The sequence below is a fragment of the Protobothrops mucrosquamatus genome, unplaced genomic scaffold, assembly GCF_001527695.2.
Source record: "Protobothrops mucrosquamatus isolate PMUCROS unplaced genomic scaffold, P.Mucros_1.0 scaffold205, whole genome shotgun sequence".
NCBI classification, from domain to species: Eukaryota; Metazoa; Chordata; class Lepidosauria; order Squamata; family Viperidae; genus Protobothrops; species Protobothrops mucrosquamatus.
The window spans coordinates 596,034-614,836 of record NW_015386560.1 but is presented as its reverse complement, the minus strand read 5'-3'; the positions used below and the strand labels follow the sequence as shown (position 1 = coordinate 614,836).

General features: G+C 43.1%; 1 protein-coding gene across 1 annotated transcript; it reads left to right on the top strand.

Annotated features, from left to right (window-relative positions):
* Window positions 1-2,075: 2,075 nt before the first annotated feature.
* LOC107285717 lies at window positions 2,076-3,798 on the top strand. The gene is made up of 2 exons (XM_015813948.1): window positions 2,076-2,149; window positions 2,661-3,798. The coding sequence occupies exon 2, from the start codon at window positions 2,672-2,674 to the stop codon at window positions 3,758-3,760; it is 1,089 nt and encodes a 362-aa protein (XP_015669434.1). The 5' UTR covers window positions 2,076-2,149; window positions 2,661-2,671; the 3' UTR covers window positions 3,761-3,798.
* The last annotated feature ends 15,005 nt before the right edge of the window (window positions 3,799-18,803 follow it).

Below are 18,803 nucleotides of genomic sequence, written 5' to 3'. Positions count from 1 at the left end.
TTGCTATAAGCTACACTCTGTAGCTCTGCCAGTTCAAGGCCTTGTGGATAAGTATTTCAATCCTGCCCAGTGAAACAGCCTGTCAGAGCAGTAAATAATATTAGGGATGGCAGTGGGAGGGCAAATTTGTGGCTTTTCTGATGATTTTGTTAACTGAATTGAGTTTTTGCCCAGGCTCCTTTGATAGAATAGCATGTCTTGTCCTGTTCTTGGCCAGGATGTTCCAGATGAACTGGGTAATAGGGTAAGCTGTGGGTGGGAGAGGGGGTAGCATGTCCTAGTTATGACAGAGCCTAGAATGCAGAATAAGGAAATAAACCTTTACTCTTTTCTAAAAGCCAGGAGAAGATTGCCCTCATTTGAGGCAGGGCTGAAGATAAACATTTCTATTTGCTGTTGAAACCTGGGCTGATTGTAAACATAGACTCTGTAGTGACATTGCTCGCTGTTTTGCCACTTATTTTTCTAGTGTGCTTTATATATGTCTTTAAGTGCTACTGAGGTGTGCCATGCTGAAGACCCCATCCCTTAATCATGAATTAAATTTTATTTATGTAATATGCTCTATCTGATCACAACTTTAATGTGATGTTGCACAATAGTTGTATTACAGCTACCATATGAATTTTGTTTTTGTTTCTTATTGGAGAATCTTTTCTTTTTTAAAAAAAAAATCCCCACAGTGGATAGCCTAAAAAAGTCCACACTGTCTGTAGGTAGCCTTGGGCCAAACAAATGTATTTTGCATAGTGTATCAGGTAGAAGATAAAATTATTTGAATTTCTAACAAAATAAAATGTAAATCTTTAAGGCATTGCTAGTCAACTACTCTGAGAAATGGTTTTAAAGAGTTATCCTACGCCTTCAAAGTCCAACTTTTGCTTTCATAGAGGGTCACAAGGAATACCATTGCTTGCACTATTTTGACCTTTGTCGATACAATATAGACACATCACAGCAATTGAATATCTTTTCCAAGGCCTTCATGGCTGCTCTACCAAATGCAGACTATTATGTATTTCTTGGCTGTTTTGCTCGTTTTAAAATTATACTCATCGTCTTTCAATGGTCCTTGAAGTCTGTGTTAGCTATGAAGAACTAATTGGACCAGCAGCAATGAATAGGTTGTTCTACTGTTCCATTTTGATTTCTTAAGCCATACGGTCCAACTACATTTTCCTCAGTATTTCCAACCTTGCCATTCCAGTCCCCAATCACAAGCAGCACAACTTGCCAGCAGGCTGTCAATTTCAAATTTAACTTGATCTTAAAACTCATCAACCTCCTCTTCTTTTGTATTAGTGATCACAAATTTGTATCAAGAGCATAAATCTGGATGATTATCACATTAAAAGGTTGTTCACAAAAATCTACTCAGTATTATTCAGTGACTGAATGTATTGTAGCCAAGTACTGTTCTTACTGTGTCCTTCCTAACTATAAAAGCAAGTCCACTCCTTCATTGTTTTTCACATCCTAAGTAATAAGCAGTGTGATCTTCTGATTAAAGTGTTTAATCCTGGCCCATTTTAATTCACTGATGCCTAACATGTTACTATATGGTAATTTTATTTCATATTTCAGTTTTCTTCCGTTTATGCTTCTTACATTCCCTGTTCCTACTGTAATTCTGCCTTTGCAGCTTTGGATTTTTTTTTCCTGAATGGCAAGATCAGCAATTAGATATCCCAAATATTTTAATCTAGTCACTGCATAAATACCGTACCATTAGTACCCCAAAAGATCCTCAGCTGTTCCTCATTAAATGCCATCTGACCTGAAGGGTCCATTATCCAGCACTGTGCCATCAAATGTTTCATATTCTCTGCCCATGTGGTTTTCTTGGTAAAAGTGCAGGAGTGGTTTACCATTGCCTTCTCCCACACAGCATGAATGGATGCCTTCTCTGTGGTCACTAAAGTGATCCTTTGCCTCCAGCCTTTTCCTGTATCACTGCTGCTCACTATAGGTGTCTGTTTGCTTTAGCTGTATAGCTGGGGTGACCTTCATGCCTTGGGTGGGAATATATACCCTGGGCATACATTGACATTCTCATCCCTCCCAGGACACCTCCCCTCCCGAACCTCCCCATGAGACAGCGCAGCAGGAACTGAGGTGGTGGTGCCCATCTGTAGATGAGTCGTAAATAGTAAGTTATCTTATTAGATGACTATTCTGAGGATAAATGAATATGCCATTAAAAGCATCTTAGGAATGACTAATAAATGTTAACATTTTAAAGATTGCCTCTCTGCCTTTTAGATATGTAGAGATATAGCAATTGTCTAGAAACCTCATATTTTGCTGTGATTTTGTGTGCAGTTAATTTAGTGTGTTATGGGACTGCATCTTTCTGTAATGAATAGCGATATCAAGTGTTATCAAAGCAGCCACCAGAGAGCAACAAATAGTTGGGGTTTTCTAAATTTCCTCTATTAGGTGGTCTTATGATTGAGGCCTCGAAGCTGTGCCCCCAGGCAGCTGGCAGCCTGGGGGCACAGCATATACCCAAGATTCAGAACTACAGAGATCTCTAACCACTTGGCCACCAAACAGCAGGCTAGGCATATGCATGTCCTTCTCTTTGACCTTGCTGGCATTCCCCAAGTGCGTATAGCTGTAACATGCTCTGATTTGCTTTCCTTCTTCTCATTTTGCAGACTTTGGGGAGATGGATCTGCCTTTGGAGGAACCTCCAACCCAGCCTCCATCAGAACCTCTATCAGCACCTCTATCAGCACTTCCAACTTCTGAGCCAGTGTGTGAGCTCCAGGCTGCCGTGTCTTGTTTTGCAGAGGAGACTGTGTCATTCCTTTCTGTCAATAGCTTGTTAAGCCAGTCCCTGCTCAGGGCAGCTGGCAGCCTGGGGGCACAGCAGAAAGAGCAAGGGGTGCCTTCAACCATGGCCCGGCGCAAGCGAGAATTCACCCCAGATGAGAAGAAGGATGATGGCTACTGGGACAAGAGGAAGAAGAACAACGAAGCAGCCAAACGCTCGAGAGAGAAACGGCGGGTCAGTGATTTAGCCCTGGAAGGACGAGTTTTGGCCCTGCTGGAGGAAAATGCCCGCCTGAAGGCAGAACTCTTAGCCCTCAAGTTCCGCTTTGGCTTGATCCAGGATCCAGCAGAAGCTCCACAGCCAGCGCTTACACTGGCCAGTGAACTCCATCGGTCAGCCACTCTACCCCAGCACTTCCCAGTGGCTCCTGAACTACCCCGCTATCCTTGCACCTTCCATCCAGAGCCAGCTACCAGCTCTGAGGACTCTGGCTTTTCTACCCCAGGAAGCTCCAACCTGGGAAGTCCTGTCTTTTTTGAGGAACGTGATAGGTCAGAGGAAGGAATTATGTATGAGAGGCATTGCCTAGTACCCGATGCTTCAGTTGATGGAGCTGATCTGGGCCGTGTTGGCCGTTACGACTCTGGGGAGAGCATCAAAGGTCTTCCCCACAAGTTGCGCTTCAAAATGGCGGTAGGGTCAGAGGAGATAGCTGGAGAACAATCTGGACATTGCCCACCTTCTCCACCAGGAGGACCATGGAGGGGGCTGGTGACACGGAAGGAGCAGCCAAGCACAGGGTGTTCTGCAGGTACCCTGGCATTTGAGAGTAATAGTGAAACAGAAGTCCCCGGGGCCCCTCAAGAGCCTGAGTACCAGGCAGAGAACCGGTCCCTACAAAGTCAGCTGGCCTCACTTTCAGCTGAAGTGGCCCAGCTGAAAAAACTGTTCTCTGAACAAATCCTCATCAAAATGAATTGAAGGGTGGGGGAGAGGCAAGGATAGAAGGGGGGGGTCACTTTTCTTCCCTTCTTTCCCAGGGCTACCAAATATTGGCTGCAAAAATTGAATTACCACTAGAGGATAGGAAAGAGCTAACATTTTATCCATTTTTTTTTTGCTGCCATATGAAGTAGTCAAGGATTGTGTTGCCCAAATCTTGTATCATTATTTTCCCCTTACCCCATCTTTCAGTGCTTCCCATGTTTACATTTGCATATATTTAACCCTGGGTGTTTACTTTTGTTGTAAAGGTTTGTATTAAGGAAAACCCGTCCTCCTTTAACTGTGTGCTCTTTCTTGCTCTTTCCACATTCTACCGTATATTGATTTCCCATACATGTAATTAAGGGGGGCCATCTAGCATGGGAATACTTGATTCAGTTTTGGTGGGGTGAATGAGTCACAACTACTGCTGGCATACTGGAAAGACACAAGGTACACATTCTCTGCATGGCCCATAAGATAGCTGTCAGACTAATCAGGGCTACCTTAAATGGATTGCAAAACTCTGAATGACCACTGAATGGTGGTAGCAGAGAACCATTTAGTGATGGCCTGGAATTTTGCATCCTACATCCTATTCCTTTATTAGTGTCAGAAGCATCACAATTAAAATAAGGCATACTATACAACATAACATTTAAAATATAAAATACAAGATTAAAATATGTACAATTGAAACAGACCTTGCCCAGAAACTAGTAACATTCATTGCATTCCGTCGTGGTGTCATGAGGTCCTCAATTGTGCATTGATCAGGATACAAAGGACAGGTATACATATGTGTTGCTGTGTGCATGTCATCACAATTCCAAAGGAGCCACATTCGGGTGTTCCTTGGGCAACAGCTTATAGTTGGCTAATCTGATCCAGAAGCATCTGAAGTGTAGTGAGGTGCTAGAACTGGTAACCCTAAGTACAATCTTCCATGAAGCTAGGTACTATATTCCTTTAAAAATTATATTAGTGCCTATCGTGTCTAACTGGACTTCTGGGAAACAATCATTAGAAATTTGTTCCTCAGCCCAAGTAGATTCCAGGCTGCCTTTTTATAGCTTCGTTCTCCCCATTTGGTTGGTCTAGGTAGAAACTTGAAGTACATTATAATGAGCAGTCAGGTAGTCCTCAATTTGTAACCACTTGTTTAGTGACTGTTTGAAGTTACAAGGGTACCATTGGTCCTTGCCCTTATGACAGTTGCAGCATCTGCCAGTCATGTGATCAAATTTCAGGAGCTTAACAACCAGCATGTATTTAGAACTGGTGCTGCATCCTGGGGTTACCATTTGCGACATTCTCACATGGCGTGTGATAAGAAAAGTCAGTAGGGGACGCCAGATTTGCATAACAAATGTGTGATTCACTTAATAACTGCAGTAATTCAGTTCACTTAACAATCATGGCAAAAAAATTGTGCATAACTGACTTAACAACCGCCTTGCCTAGCAATGGAAATTCTAATCCTAATCGTGGTTGTAAGTCAAGAACTACCTCTACATCAGCTATCAAGATGGGTAAACCCAGGAAAATTAGCAAATTGATTTAGAACAAAGTTTTTGGATTTCTCGTGTCTTGAATTACTTTTCCCAGTACTTCAGATGCGCATGGAAACTGACTCTTTGAGAATGTGCTAAAAGTACTCTGCACATGCTCCAATGTGCTTTATTCATATTTCATCTGTTTCAGTGTGAAAATATTGATATTGCAAGTATTCAACTGAAGAACTGTTAGCTGATTAGTCATCTGGTTTTGAAATGTGTTGTTTCAGTGATTTAATAAAGACTTGGATTACTGTATCCTCAACATGTATGAGATATGAGTACCGTACTGTACTTTAGTAAATATTTTCAGTTGTCAGCACAGTGCTAACATTTTTCTAACTTTCCCATTGCTTCCCCCATCATTTTTCTCCTACAGAATAATCTCGAAGGGTGAAAAGATGAATGAAACCTAATAGCTTCTGACTGCAGAACTAGGAATCTGGAAGAATGAAAAATATGCCTTTATATAATGTATTGTGGTCATGCCTCTGTTTAAAATCCTATTTTAGATTTGACCATAATGGAAAGAGGCAAGTCTCCCTCCCACCAATTTCATCTGGAAAGTACTGTATAACTCTATACACACAGACATAGAACAATTAAACATGTCCACTGGCAACACTACAATGCAGCATATAACAGATCGTCAGGCTGTATGACTGAAGAGGGCCCCATCATTTCTGAAATATAGTCCAAAAATCCAACTAGGCCTTCTACAGCTGGGTTTTTTCTGCTAGTACCGTTAAGTACCGTATTAGAATTTAGTTCCCATATTAGCCAGGGATTGTAGGAATTGAAGTCTTCTGGACTGAAGACTAGTCTAACCACTTAAAATAAGCCTTCTGTCATTTTGTACAGAACTGTAACCTGAAATCATATTGCATAATTTTTCCAGAGGTGAAAGAACCAGAAATGCTTTCCCAGGAAAGTGGGAAATTACTATATACAGAAAGAGAAACTTATGCAACAAAGTTTAAATGCCTGTATCCCAGTTATAAAAACTAGGAGCAACTTCTTAATTTAAATTTCCCTTCACTGTTTGGAATAAATATTTCTTTGTAAGGATAAGGTCTATTACTTATTAATAATAGACACAATAGTTTTGATAATTTTCAAAAATGCTGCAATGCTGACACTTTCCTGAAGGGGGTGTAAGAATACTTCTGCCCGCTCAGCTTGGCTGCTTCTTTGACTTCTCCCCACCCATTGGGAACAGAATCACAAAACAAAACAAAACAAAAGTAAAAATAAAGTTAAACATTCTGCTGATATGGAAGAAGAAAACAAAAGACTACAAAGCAATTTTTATGTAGTGGCTTCTGACAATAAACGTGCTGTCCGAGCAGTGAGAGTTTTAAAATTTCAGGGGCACTTTGTTCCTGGAGGCAAATGAGTTACTCCATTATTTTTCATGTTTTAGCACGCTGGCTGGGGAATTCTGGGAATTGAAGCCCACACATCTTAAAGTTTCCAAGATTGAGAAACACTGACACACTCATTGCAGAATCATTTAAAAGGAACCAGATTGATTTGACTTGACTCTTTTGCCTTAACTATTGGCTGTTCCACACTCAGTTACACTTACTACCTCTGCACACTTTCAGACCCACTTTTCCGTTCTTTGTTCCTAAAGTCTGTATTGTACCAGCTTGTGCCAAGGTCAGGGCTGCCCCGCAGGAGCATAGCACAGCTGCTCTTAAAATTGGGCAGGACAAAGTGACTAGGTGATGGAGAAGGAGGAGAAGGAAGCTGCAAAGAGATGATGGAGGATACATTTGCCAGGTGCCCTCCAAAGGAGCCCACTTTGCCAAAAGCCATGTCATCAGGTCCTCCAATTTATCCCACAGTTCCAGGAGCAAAAAGTCCTCCAACCAGCCCTAATCCTGAGACTGCGGTTAGCTGAGGTTGCTGACTCCTCTCTGTTGACTTTCACTTTGGTTCTCACTAAAGGAGAGCGAGCAAGCGTTTTTTCCATGAAGGGCATGGTGGGTGGGGCTGAAAGAAGCCGTGCACAGAGCCAGAGGCAAAAGTGCGTGGAGACCTGCCCAATCTTTCTCAAAATCCTTGTTTGCTGACATTAAATAATAGGAATAGAGATGCAAAAAACTATTGACTTTTTCCTGGCATCCTGTGGTCGTCCAGATTTTTTGTGGTCATCCAGATTTTTATAGCCCAGATCTGGTGGTCCTATGTTTAGTATAACTGAGGCTGTGGAGAAGAGACCCATAGCTCTGGACAGATCCTCTGCCTGAGGGTGGTGGTGGTCGAAGGCAAAATTAAGCCAAGGGCCCCATGACATTAGTCAAAAGTGATTCTCCATCCTTGCTGCTTTATCATGTTAAATCTGTGGTGTAAATCTATGTGTTTTCCCATATGTCCCCGCCCTTAAATTAATCCTTTTTTTTCTCATGGCGGTTATGTTTGTCAACCACTTGACACACTTTCTTTAGCAATTAAAATGTTACGTGAAATATTGGCAGATAATTTGCCCAGGACAAAATAGACAATGGAGAAAGGGAAGGAAAACTGGTTCCTTTACCAGTTCAGGTATTATATATATTTCAGAGGGGGTGAGTTACTAGAAAAGTCTTTTATAACCTCCTTAAGAGATAACTCTAAGAAGACATAATATGACTGAAGAGGTAGAATTATTTTATCTTCAGTTTTACTAAAAACCAGAAAGGAAGTAGATTGCTCCTGAACAGTAGATAAGGCCAACAGGTCTCCAGAGTAGGCTGGGGAGCCTTGTGTGTGTGTGTGTGGGGGGGGGGGTCAGCAAAGGGACATTGGAGACTGCTAAAATGGGGAGTACCCACCATGGTGCAGGATGGTGTGAGATGTAGCCAAGAGTACTCACCCAGAGGTGGGACTCGATGAGGCCACACAGCAGAAGGCTGGTCAAGAGTGTGTTTTTCCGATGCAAATCTTCCACACAACTGGTGTTCATTTAGTCTCAAATCTTCTGTGTGGAAGGATGAAGCCCATTTGGATAGAAAATAGCAATCTGCCCTTGTAAAAATCCATGGGAAAATGGAATAAGAATCTTACAGAAATAATTTTACCCAAGTAGTTAGTAAGCACAAAATTGGCGGCTGTTTTTGCTCTTCCACCCAATGATTACCATGATTCACCAGCATGGCAAGCTCTGCCTCAGTTTCCTCCATAGTTAGTTGGGTTGAGACAGCAGATTCTGAAGAGTATAAATGGCCAATTATTTCCATTACGTTATTTTACTGCTCAGGGGGGGCATCCTTTGGATATTCTTGAGCCCCAACACCAAGGTATGCTCCCTTTTAGCAAATATTCTGTTCTGCAGAGTCCAAGATTTTTCCTTGAATAGTGGATTAAGAATTTCTTGATAGATGGCAAGTTTGTGGACACATTGCCTGGGGTGCATTTTGATTTATTTGTCTAGATTCTAGCCCAACAATAATTTCAGGAGTCTTTTCTTAAACTGATGGTTTGTTTATTGAAAAACCTAATAGACAAAATGCATACACTTAGTCATATGCATGGTAACTGGGAAATCATATATGTAAGTCTCCATATATGCAGTGAGTGCCATTCACCCAAATGAATGAGTGGGAGTTCATCATGTGCCAGTTAGAACTGAGAAAGTTTGTTGGATGAGAAGCAAAATGTTTTCAAAGAAAAAAACAAAACCAAATTGCCTTTTGGAAAAAGCATGACCTGAATGACTGAGAATCTCCACAGACATAAATTGCATAGGATTTTGTCATTTATTCTGCTCTCCATTATGATCTTTGCCTGCAGTCCAGAACATTTCTGCAAAGGACTCATGAGGTGTCTTGAAAATGCAGTTTTTATTTTTTGTTTTCAATTCACAAAAAGTTTGTTGAAAATGCAGTTCTGCATTGTAACATTTCGAAATACTTTTGTTTCCCATCTGCATGTTTGTACTATATGGGTAGTCCACGAATTACGACAAAATTTCTACTGCTAAGCAAGAAAGTTGTTAAGTGAGTTGTGCCCCATTTTACGACATTTGTGCCCCCATTTGTGCCCCCATTTTGCTACAGTTGTTAAGCGAATCACTGCAGTTGTTAAGTGCAGTTGTTAAACGAACATGACTTCCCCCATTGACTTTGCTTGTTGGAAGCCAGCTGGGAATGTTATAAATTGTGATCACATGACCCCGTGATATTGCAACTGCCATAAAAGCCATCGACAGTTGCCAAGTACCCAAATGTTGATCACATAACCATGAGGCTGCAATGGTTATAAGTGTGAAAAACTGTCATAGGTCACTTTTTCAATGCCATTGTAACTTCGAACAGTCACTACATGAATGGTTGTAAGTTGAGGACTACCTGTACACATTGATAAACATGTTATCCCACCTCTAAATAGCGTGACTTACTGTCAAAACCTGAATTCCAACCACTGCAGATGAAATGCATGCATGATGCCACCACACACACACTTTGTGAAAAATGTGACCATTATGTGCACACCACATCTTCCACAGAGCTCTGGCCTCACTATCTGGCCCACAGTTACCATGGTACAAATACTGTGTTGAAACTGGAACGCTGGTGAGGAAAAGTCAGAATACAGTGAGATTTGGAGCATTGATGTGCTTGCCTGAAAGTCTCGTGCTCCCTACAATAAATGAGTAACAATTGTGGGAAGCGTTGGGCCATCCTTTGCGATCAAGATATGGGGTATGGTGGCAGAAAATGGGACAGTAACTCCCCCCCCCCCATTTCAGATCATATTCAATTATAAGGATACATCACTGCCAAATCACTATTTTATAAAGTGTTAAATGATCTGAGTGAGAATGTATTTACACTTCAGGATTTTTTAAAGAGTGACCGTGTGGCCTGAGCTTATTTCTTCGTGCAAATTAAGACAGAGGAAGCAGACCAGGTTCTTGCAATTCCCCAGCTTCATTCTCATGTTGTCTCGCCTACGGTATTGTAGAGATGCCCCGACTCATGAGCAGAGCCGTGCCTGACTTTAGCCTCTTCTTTTTCCCTGCATGCCTCAATATTCAGCCCAAAGAAGCACAGAAAATGTTCTCCAAACGTCTCCTGCAGAACTGGACTTTTGGGGCTCAGAAACATATTACTGCTCACTCACAAACCTGGGGGAGAAGTTGATCCACTCACGGGATTGTTCCTAATTGCCATTTTTTACTTTTGTCCCAAGAGGGTCATCAGCTCCATCATTTCCCCAATTACATGCCTGGAAAGCATGAGTAAAATAATGCCCTTAACAAACAGGAAGTTTCAGGGGCAGGAGAGAGGAAGCTGCCAATCTACCACAACTTTGTTGTCAAGGGAAACCTTTGTTCCTCCTCCTTAATGACCATTCTAAAGGCCTCCCAAGTTGGGAGTAGTAGCTTTTTACTGACCACAAAATTTTGCTAATTAACTTATCTATTTATTTATTAAATTTTAATGCCGCCTATCTCACCTATAAGGTGACCGTGGGCAGTTTGATCTATGTGCTGCTTTAATACAGTAGTAATTATTCTGTTTATTCTCAGGTTATCTTACAGCTTCACATAAACAGTTTTGGAAGGATAATTTATATGGAAATGTAATTTTTTAAAATATCAGACAAGATGGGTTTTATTTATTTAGATTTTTAAAAATCCTACCTTTATTATTTTTATAAATAACCCAAGGCACCACACATACCCATTACTCCTTCCTCCACAACAACAACCCTGTGAGATGAGCTGAACTTAGAGATAGTGACTGTCCTAAAGTCACCTAGCCAGCTTGCATGACTAAGGTGGCCCTAGTTCACAATCTCCTGGTTTCTAGACTGGTATCCAGACCACTAGACCTAAAAGTATAGAGCTTTATAACATAAGAACAAATGTTCTTAATATGCTCTATTAAAGCAATTAGATATGGCTACGTACTATGCCCTATGAACCACAAACTCTGCTCAGTTAAAATAATTTCTAGAATTCCCATTAATGAGCAATCTCAGTTTTCATCAAACCGTATCTATCAGAATGGTATATAGACTCCACCTTTTCTTAAGCTCTTAAAGCAGAGACAAATATTATGTTAATGTTCCCTGTATGGGCTTTTGTATGATTTACACACACACACACACACACACACACACACACACACACACACCCCTCTCTCTCTCTCTCTCTCTCTCTCAAAGGTAACATCAAATTGTAGACACACAGTTTATATCTGTGTATGTTTGCATCTATAATGCACCTTTGCCAGCACACAAGTTATCACAGCCTCTTCATGTTTGGGCATGTCTGCAAGTCTAAATGTTTATTTTTCAGGATAGAGGGAACAGGGGTTTTGAAATTGTGCATAGCACCTAGAGCAGGGGTAGGCAACCTTGGCTCTTTTATGACTCGTGGACTTCAACTCCCAGAATTCCTGAGCCAGCCCACGAGTCATAAAAGAGCCAAGGTTGCCTACCCCTGACCTAGAGGAAGCATAAGGCTTCTGTAGCAGACATTTTCCACCCACCAGTTAAGATTAAAACTCGCGATGTAACTCCCCAAAGCTGTAGAGGAAGGAAGGGAACATATGGGTGTTTCTGTCAAATCACCTCCTTTGCCTCTAGCTCTCCAACAAAGCACACAATCCTCTATTCCAGTGTTTCTAAATTTTGGCAGCTTGAAGATGTGTGGACTTCAATTCCCAGAATTCTTCATCCAGCATGGCTGGCTAGGGAATTCTGGAAGTTGAAGTCCACACATTTTCCACCTATCAAAGTTGAGAAACACTGCTCTATTCTTTTTCCTGTTATACCAAGGGGAGGCTAATTGTAGATGACACGTGTACAGTGCTGTGCCCATTTTGAGTAGGGTCAAAGGTCACGGAAATTCAGAGACCCGCTTCCTGAATTTAAAACAAGGAAGAGAGAAAGTGCTCAAGTGTTTTTCTTAATTTACTTAATACAATGCATTAATGCAATGTCTTTCTTCGCTTTCCAGAACTTCTTACAAAATGATTTGGATCTCTTGCCTTGGCTAGCACAGCCTTTTTCCCAAACAGATGTGAATAGACTAAATGAATCAATCAGAATAGAGCTGGAAGGGACTTTGGAGGTTTTCTAGTCCAACCCCTGCTCAAACAGGAAACCCTATACCAGTGGTGGCGAACCTATGGCATGGGTGCCAGAGGCGGCATTCAGAGCCCTCTCTGTGGGCACGCGCACCATCGCCCCAGTCCTAGGCTTTCAGCTGGGTTTTATAAAACTTTTTCTCTTTAGGTCTCTGCCGCCGTGAGCAAAAAAAAAAAAGGGTTCAATCAATCAATTTCAACTTCTTGCAGGAAAAAAAAAAGATCTTGCAAATTTGGAATTGATTGATTGAACTTTTTAGTCCCACACAATCTGCCGTTACCACCGCAGCCACACCCACCCAATGGGCCACACCCACCAGGCACCCGACGATGCATAAGTGGGCACTCGATCTCTAAAAGGTTTGCCATCACTGCCCTATACCATTTCAGATAGGGGGCTGTCTAATCTTTTTTTAAAAACCTCCAGTGATGAACCACCCACAATGTCTGAAGGCAAGCTGTTCCACTGGTTAATTGTCCTCACTGTTAAGAAGTTTCTCCTTAATTCCAGGTTGATTCTCTCTTTGATTAGTTTCCATCCATTGTTTCTTGTCTTGCCTTCTGGTGCTTTGGAAAATAAGCTGACCCCGTTCTTTGTGGCAGCCTCTCAAATACTGGAATACTGCTATAATGTCACCCCAATCTTTTATTTTCTCTTGGACATTCCCAAGTCCTGCAACCGTTCTTCATGTTTTTTTTTCTCCAGGCCCTTAATCATCTTAGTTGTTCTTCTTTGCACTTTTTCCCAAAGTCTCAACATCTTTTTGGTAATGTGGTGACCAAAACTGGATGCAGTATTCCAGGTGTGGTCTTACTAAGGCTTTATAAAGCGGTACTAATAACTTCGTATGCAATGCCTCAGCTTCTGTTTTTCAACATTAGCACTAAACCCTGAAAGCTATGATTGTAAAAAGTAGAAGAAAAGGCCCAGAGGGTCTTCCCAGCCATTGGGGTATTGGGGTTCAGGTTCAGCTCAGCGTTCTTCCTGCCTGCCCTGCGCTCCTTTGCTTCTTTACTATAACTGGTAGGAAACCTTGCCTTGCTTTGGACCGGAGATCTCGCTTTAAAGCTATTGTTCTGGCGTAAGCGGTGCGTCCGGCCTTCAGCTTCAACACGTGCTGCCCTGGCGAGCCTTGGCACCACGGAGGCCCTGAAGGCCCGGCCGGCCGAGCAGGGAGTCTTTCCCTACAAACAAGCCAGCGCTCTCGCTACACGTCAGCAGGTCGGGTCAGAAGCCAGACGGGTAACTCGGAAACTCCTTGGAGCAGGAGCCCGGCGAGCAGCGCAGGGTGGCTCGGAGAGGGCGCGGACGCGCTTCTTTTCCGCGCAGCAAAGCAAAGCGACCGTCAGCCGCTTCCAGTGCTGAACGCGAGCGGGCGAGGAAAAGAGGGAGCGGTTGGCTGGCTCCGTCTCTTCCCCAGTAGGAGCAGCAGCAGCAGCAGCCGCGACAGCGCCTCCCGCGTGGCTCTTCGCTCGCTCCTCTGGCTCCGGCCCAGCCCCTCTAGTTCGCCCGCTCGTCCGCCTCGCCTCTCCCCGCTCCTCCCCTCGATTTGTTTTGTGTGGCGACTTCGGGAGCGTGACGGAGGCGCTCAGAAGCGCTTATGCAACCGGCTGACCTACTAACACACATTCGCCTGGGGAAAGAAGTAGGGCGGCGACGGCGGCAGCAAAGCTCGCGAAAGGCGCGCGGCGACTCCTTCCTGCCGCTGGAGAGGCGGCCGAGGGGCGCCTGGAAGAGGTGATTTCACGCGAACGCCTCGCGGCGGCTCCTCTCCCCCCGCCCTTCCCCCACCTGCAGCCCCCTGGCCTGGGGGGTCTCCCGGGAGAGGCCGGCTCGTTTCTCGCGCGCTGGAGTTGTCGGCGGGCGCGGGTGTGCTTTGTTTGCGGGCAAGGTACATGGCGGGCAGCGGGCGTGCGGCGCTGTTCCTCCGCTGGGCTCCTGGTGCCTCCCTTCAGCCCCGTTCAGACAAGCTCTTGACTGCGCCCGGCCGAGTAGTGGGAAGTTCTGCGCAGCAGATCCGCGCTTGGAAAAGGACGGCGGTGGTGCGCGGTGGAGGGGCCGCGCTTAGACCTTTCTGGGTGGATGGGTGGTGCAGATCCCCCTCCTCGCCTCTTGTTGCACAGAACAACACAAACACTCCAGCTCTTCCCCTCCCTTCTTGACTGACCTACATTTTTTAGGACGGGGCGAGTGTGCGCCGTGGTATTTATTGTGCGAGGCAGCCAAGCTGAGGAGATTCAGGAACTCGGGAGGCTTCAAGACGGAGCTCTTGGCTTGCTCAGAAGAGCGAATGGCAACAGTGACATGTGGCTTGCCTTGCCTTGCCTTGCTTTGGGAGGGCGATCCGAGTACCCGAAGACTCGGGGTCTTAATGACAGAGACCCTTAAATCTGTTGTTGGCCTTGGGATTTGCAGCCTCAGCATGCCAGATTGTCTCTGAGGAGGTGCAGAGACCCTCTGCCAAATTATTAAGGATGCACACATATTTAGCTTAGCAAGAGATGGGACTGGAGATGCAGAAAGAGGGCCAGAGAGGGCTCTTCTCTTTCTTCTCTAAATGAAATTCTCCACCTGACCACAGGAAAGTAAATAAGGAACAGGAAGTTTGTAATCCAGTGACTGTTTGGCCCAGGAAGGTTTCATCCCTCCTTCCATAATGCTGGTAGCTGTGCAAGTAAACAAAACCTTTTAGCCTCTGCAGGGCTGGACAAGGGAGAGGAGGTCCAGTGGCCTCCCTGTGAGCAACTGGCCACTTTCTGGTGGGCATCTGGTTCCTTCTGATTATGAGGATTTTTGCAGATAAGTGAAGTAAGTGGAATTTGTTAAATGATGTTAAAATGTATAGTGAGGAGGATTGCTTAATATAGCTTGCTTATTATTTGGTTAGGAAATCCTGATTCTGCTTTTCAGATGATAAAAGTGAAAGCAAGTAAAACGAAGGACTGTCAACTATTTTACTTGGGGTACATTGCTTATATTTTTCAATTTTTTTTAAAAAAAAATCCCAAATCCATCTGTAGGAAAAAGTACATTTGGTCTTTCACGTAAACCTCCTTCTATTCATTTTCCAGATATGCTACTGCAATGCCACTGGTTTAATTAAACTTATGCCCACTGTTTCCTCCATTTTTATTTTTTCAACAATAGCCCTGAGAGGTAGGCTCAGCTAAGAATCAGTGATTAGCTCAAAGTCACTCAGTGAACTTTCATGGCCTGGTTCTAGTACAATTTTTAGCCACCCACTAGGTCTCCTGTGGTCCTGTTTTCTGTTCTCTGCTGAGAGCTGAGACCCTTGTAGTCCAATATAATTGGAGATAGGGTGCCATATGGAGTGGTTTTAAATACAGAAAAATAACATTGTTTCTCTACTTAATTAGTAGCAGAATTAAAGACTATTACTAATGTGACACATTTCTTCCTTTTTAAAGAGACACAAGAATATTTCAATGTAGTTTTATGTTTTGTATAACACTTCGTGTTTCTAAATTTAAAATGCCCTTTTAAAACATACCTTTACTATGCGGACTGAAGAAACATGATATGTTACTCAGAAATATTTAAAACACTAATAGATCTAATATGTAGTATGCAACTAACCAATTTTGGAGGAATAGAACCACTAAGCGAATCAGTCCCCCCCCAAATGTAAACGTGATAGCTGGGCTTGGAACAAGGCTTAACTAATGTTCTGGATTCATGCAATACAGTGAATAACAAAATAATTAAATGTCTTCATATAGAGTAGTGCCCAGTGTGTTGTGAGTGTAAATGATGGCATGTCTGGGAGGACGCTGCACTGACCTAGCCACTTCAGGCCAGGGAAGCAAATCAGTAAAAGCCTTTGCATTATAACATCATTGCACATATGTTCTCATTTGGGTGTCATCACCATCCACTGTAGGCACTGCTGTCTGTAGGCTCATCTGCACTACTTTTTTTTCAAGCTGTTGAGGGCAATTTTCACAGCACCTCCTCCATCCCACTACCAATTTTATCTTTGCCAGAGTCTGGATATGTAGTTTTTGGAGGACCTGGCTCTATGCTCTATGCATGATCAGGATTTGAACCCAGGACTTCCCAGCCTATGCCCACATCGTCAGCTCTCTTGATCATGGTTCCTGGGTGAAGTGGAATGGAAGGGCTTGCTGAAGAGATGGAGCTGGTAAGAAGCATCCCTGTTGCTGAATGGAACCTGTGATGCTGCTGTTGGAGGCTAAGAATAGAGCAGAAGAGGCTGTCTTTCTGTACTTAATTGGTAATACGTCTTTTGTCCACCTGCTTTCCATGCAGACACAAGAATCAGGCAAAGGTTTGGCTATCAAATCTCTAGATGAAACCTTCTTCTGCTCACCTTTAGCCCCCATTCTCTTTCATTGGCTCTCTTCCAAAAAAAGAAAATAAGGAGAAAAGAGACTTTGGCCCCTCCTCTTTGTTCCTTTCCCCATCCCATGCACTAAGCGCTGATGCCTCAGTTGTTCCGTAGAGCCAAGCAAATGCCATTTCAAGGCATTTCAGTAGCTGTGCAAAACCTGTAACCGGTTTCACGAGATCCCATAAAAGTTCTTAGGGAAATCTGTAAATGAACCCGGGGGAACATTTGTATTTTCTCTATTCCTCCTTTTATTCAGAATACAAGATAATCTATGTAGAGTTCCCTCATTTTATTTTACCCCACTACAAACATCAGAAGCTGGGCTGAGAGAGAGTGACCCTAACCCAGATCACTGGGTGAGTTTCCAAGGTTGAGGATGGGCTAGAACTTGGGTCTGTAGAGCAATACCTTCACCACTACACCCACTGCCTGATGCACGTTTCGCACATGGTCTGTGTAAGGCTGCATACTAATGCTTAGTACAGAACGATTGAGCAATTTTTGCTTTAGAAACTCTCTGCCTGCTCCAGGACACTTGGCTCAGCTGGCCACATTTTTGCAAACCGAAAAACAAGGGTCTGAACTGTAGACATGCAGTGAGAGCGGGTAGCTGCAAAGGCAGTTGTGAAATCTGAATTTCTAGAAGCTTGGTTGGCATTAGATAGCAAGTTGGGTTATTCATATGGATGATATTTTTTTTTAAAAAAAACACTCTTATATGTGTTTAACATCAGCTTGAGTTCCAGCCATAGCAAGCAACAAGGGTTCACTCCATGTATGCAAAACTCTGCCTGATGATTTTGTGCAAAGCAAACTGTTTTTAAAAGGCAAAAGAATGTGAGCCAAGCTATTTTTCCTCCTAATTAGTTGGCAAGCTTGTCTACGCTTTTATTTTTAAACAACAGCTGAACAAGTAAAAAATAAGCAAGGAAAGTCTTCTGAAGTGGTTTGTCTCCATTTCAAAAAGGTTTCCCTGTTCATGACTGTGTATCAGGATGCTGTTGGAAACGTGTACATGTAGTCCTCAACTTAACAACAATAATTGGGACCAGAACTTCCATTGCTAAGCAGTGCAGTCATTAAGTGAGTCATCCTGTGACTGTACCTGATCTTATATTTTTACTGTGGTCATTAAGTGAATCCAGCTTCCCCCATTGACTTCGTTTGTCAGAAGCCAACTGGAAGGCTGCAAATAGTGATTATATGATCCTGGGCTGCTGCGGTTGTTGTAAATATGTGCCAAGTACCCAAATTGTGATCATATGATAGCAGGGACGCTGCAATGGTCGTAAGTGCGAGAACCAGCCATAAGTCACTTTTTTTCTCCACTGTCATAACTTTGAAAAGTTGCTAAACAAATGATTGTAAGTTGAGGACTACTCGTAAATTGAAGTCATGTAAAAAAGATGTTGAGACTCTAGAAAGAGTACAGAGAAGAGCAGCAAGATGATTAGGGGACTGGAGGCTAAAGCATATAAGGAAAGGCTGCTGGAATTGGGTATGTCTAGTTTAATGAAGAGAAGGACGAGGGGGGACATGATAGCAGTGTTCCAGTATCTCAGGGGCTGCCACAAAGAAGAGGGAGTCAAGCTATTTTCCAAGGCACCTGAAGGCAGGACAAGAAGCAACGGATGGAAACTAACCAAAGAGAGAAGCAACCAAGAACTAAGAAACTTCCTGACAGAACAATTAACCAGTGGAACAACCTGCCTCCAGAAGTTGTAAATGCTCCAACACTGGAAGTTTTTAAGAAGAGACTGGACAGCCATTTGTCTGAAATTGTATATAGGGTTTCCTGCCTGAGCAGGGGGTTGAACTAGATGACCTCCAAGGTCCCTTCCATCATCATCATCATCATCATCATCATCATCATCATCATCATTATTATTATTATTATTATTATTATTATTATTATTTGGATGTCATCAGCATTATCAAAGCTATGTAGAGCCTGGTCTTAAGAGGACCATTACTAAGGTGTGTACTTAAATGGAGAATGAAAAAAATGTCACACTCATAATGGGAG

Coding starts and splice junctions, on each gene's coding strand:
- LOC107285717 (XM_015813948.1), top strand. CDS start 2,672: ATGGATCTGCCTTTGGAGGAACCTCCAACCCAGCCTCCATCAGAACCT.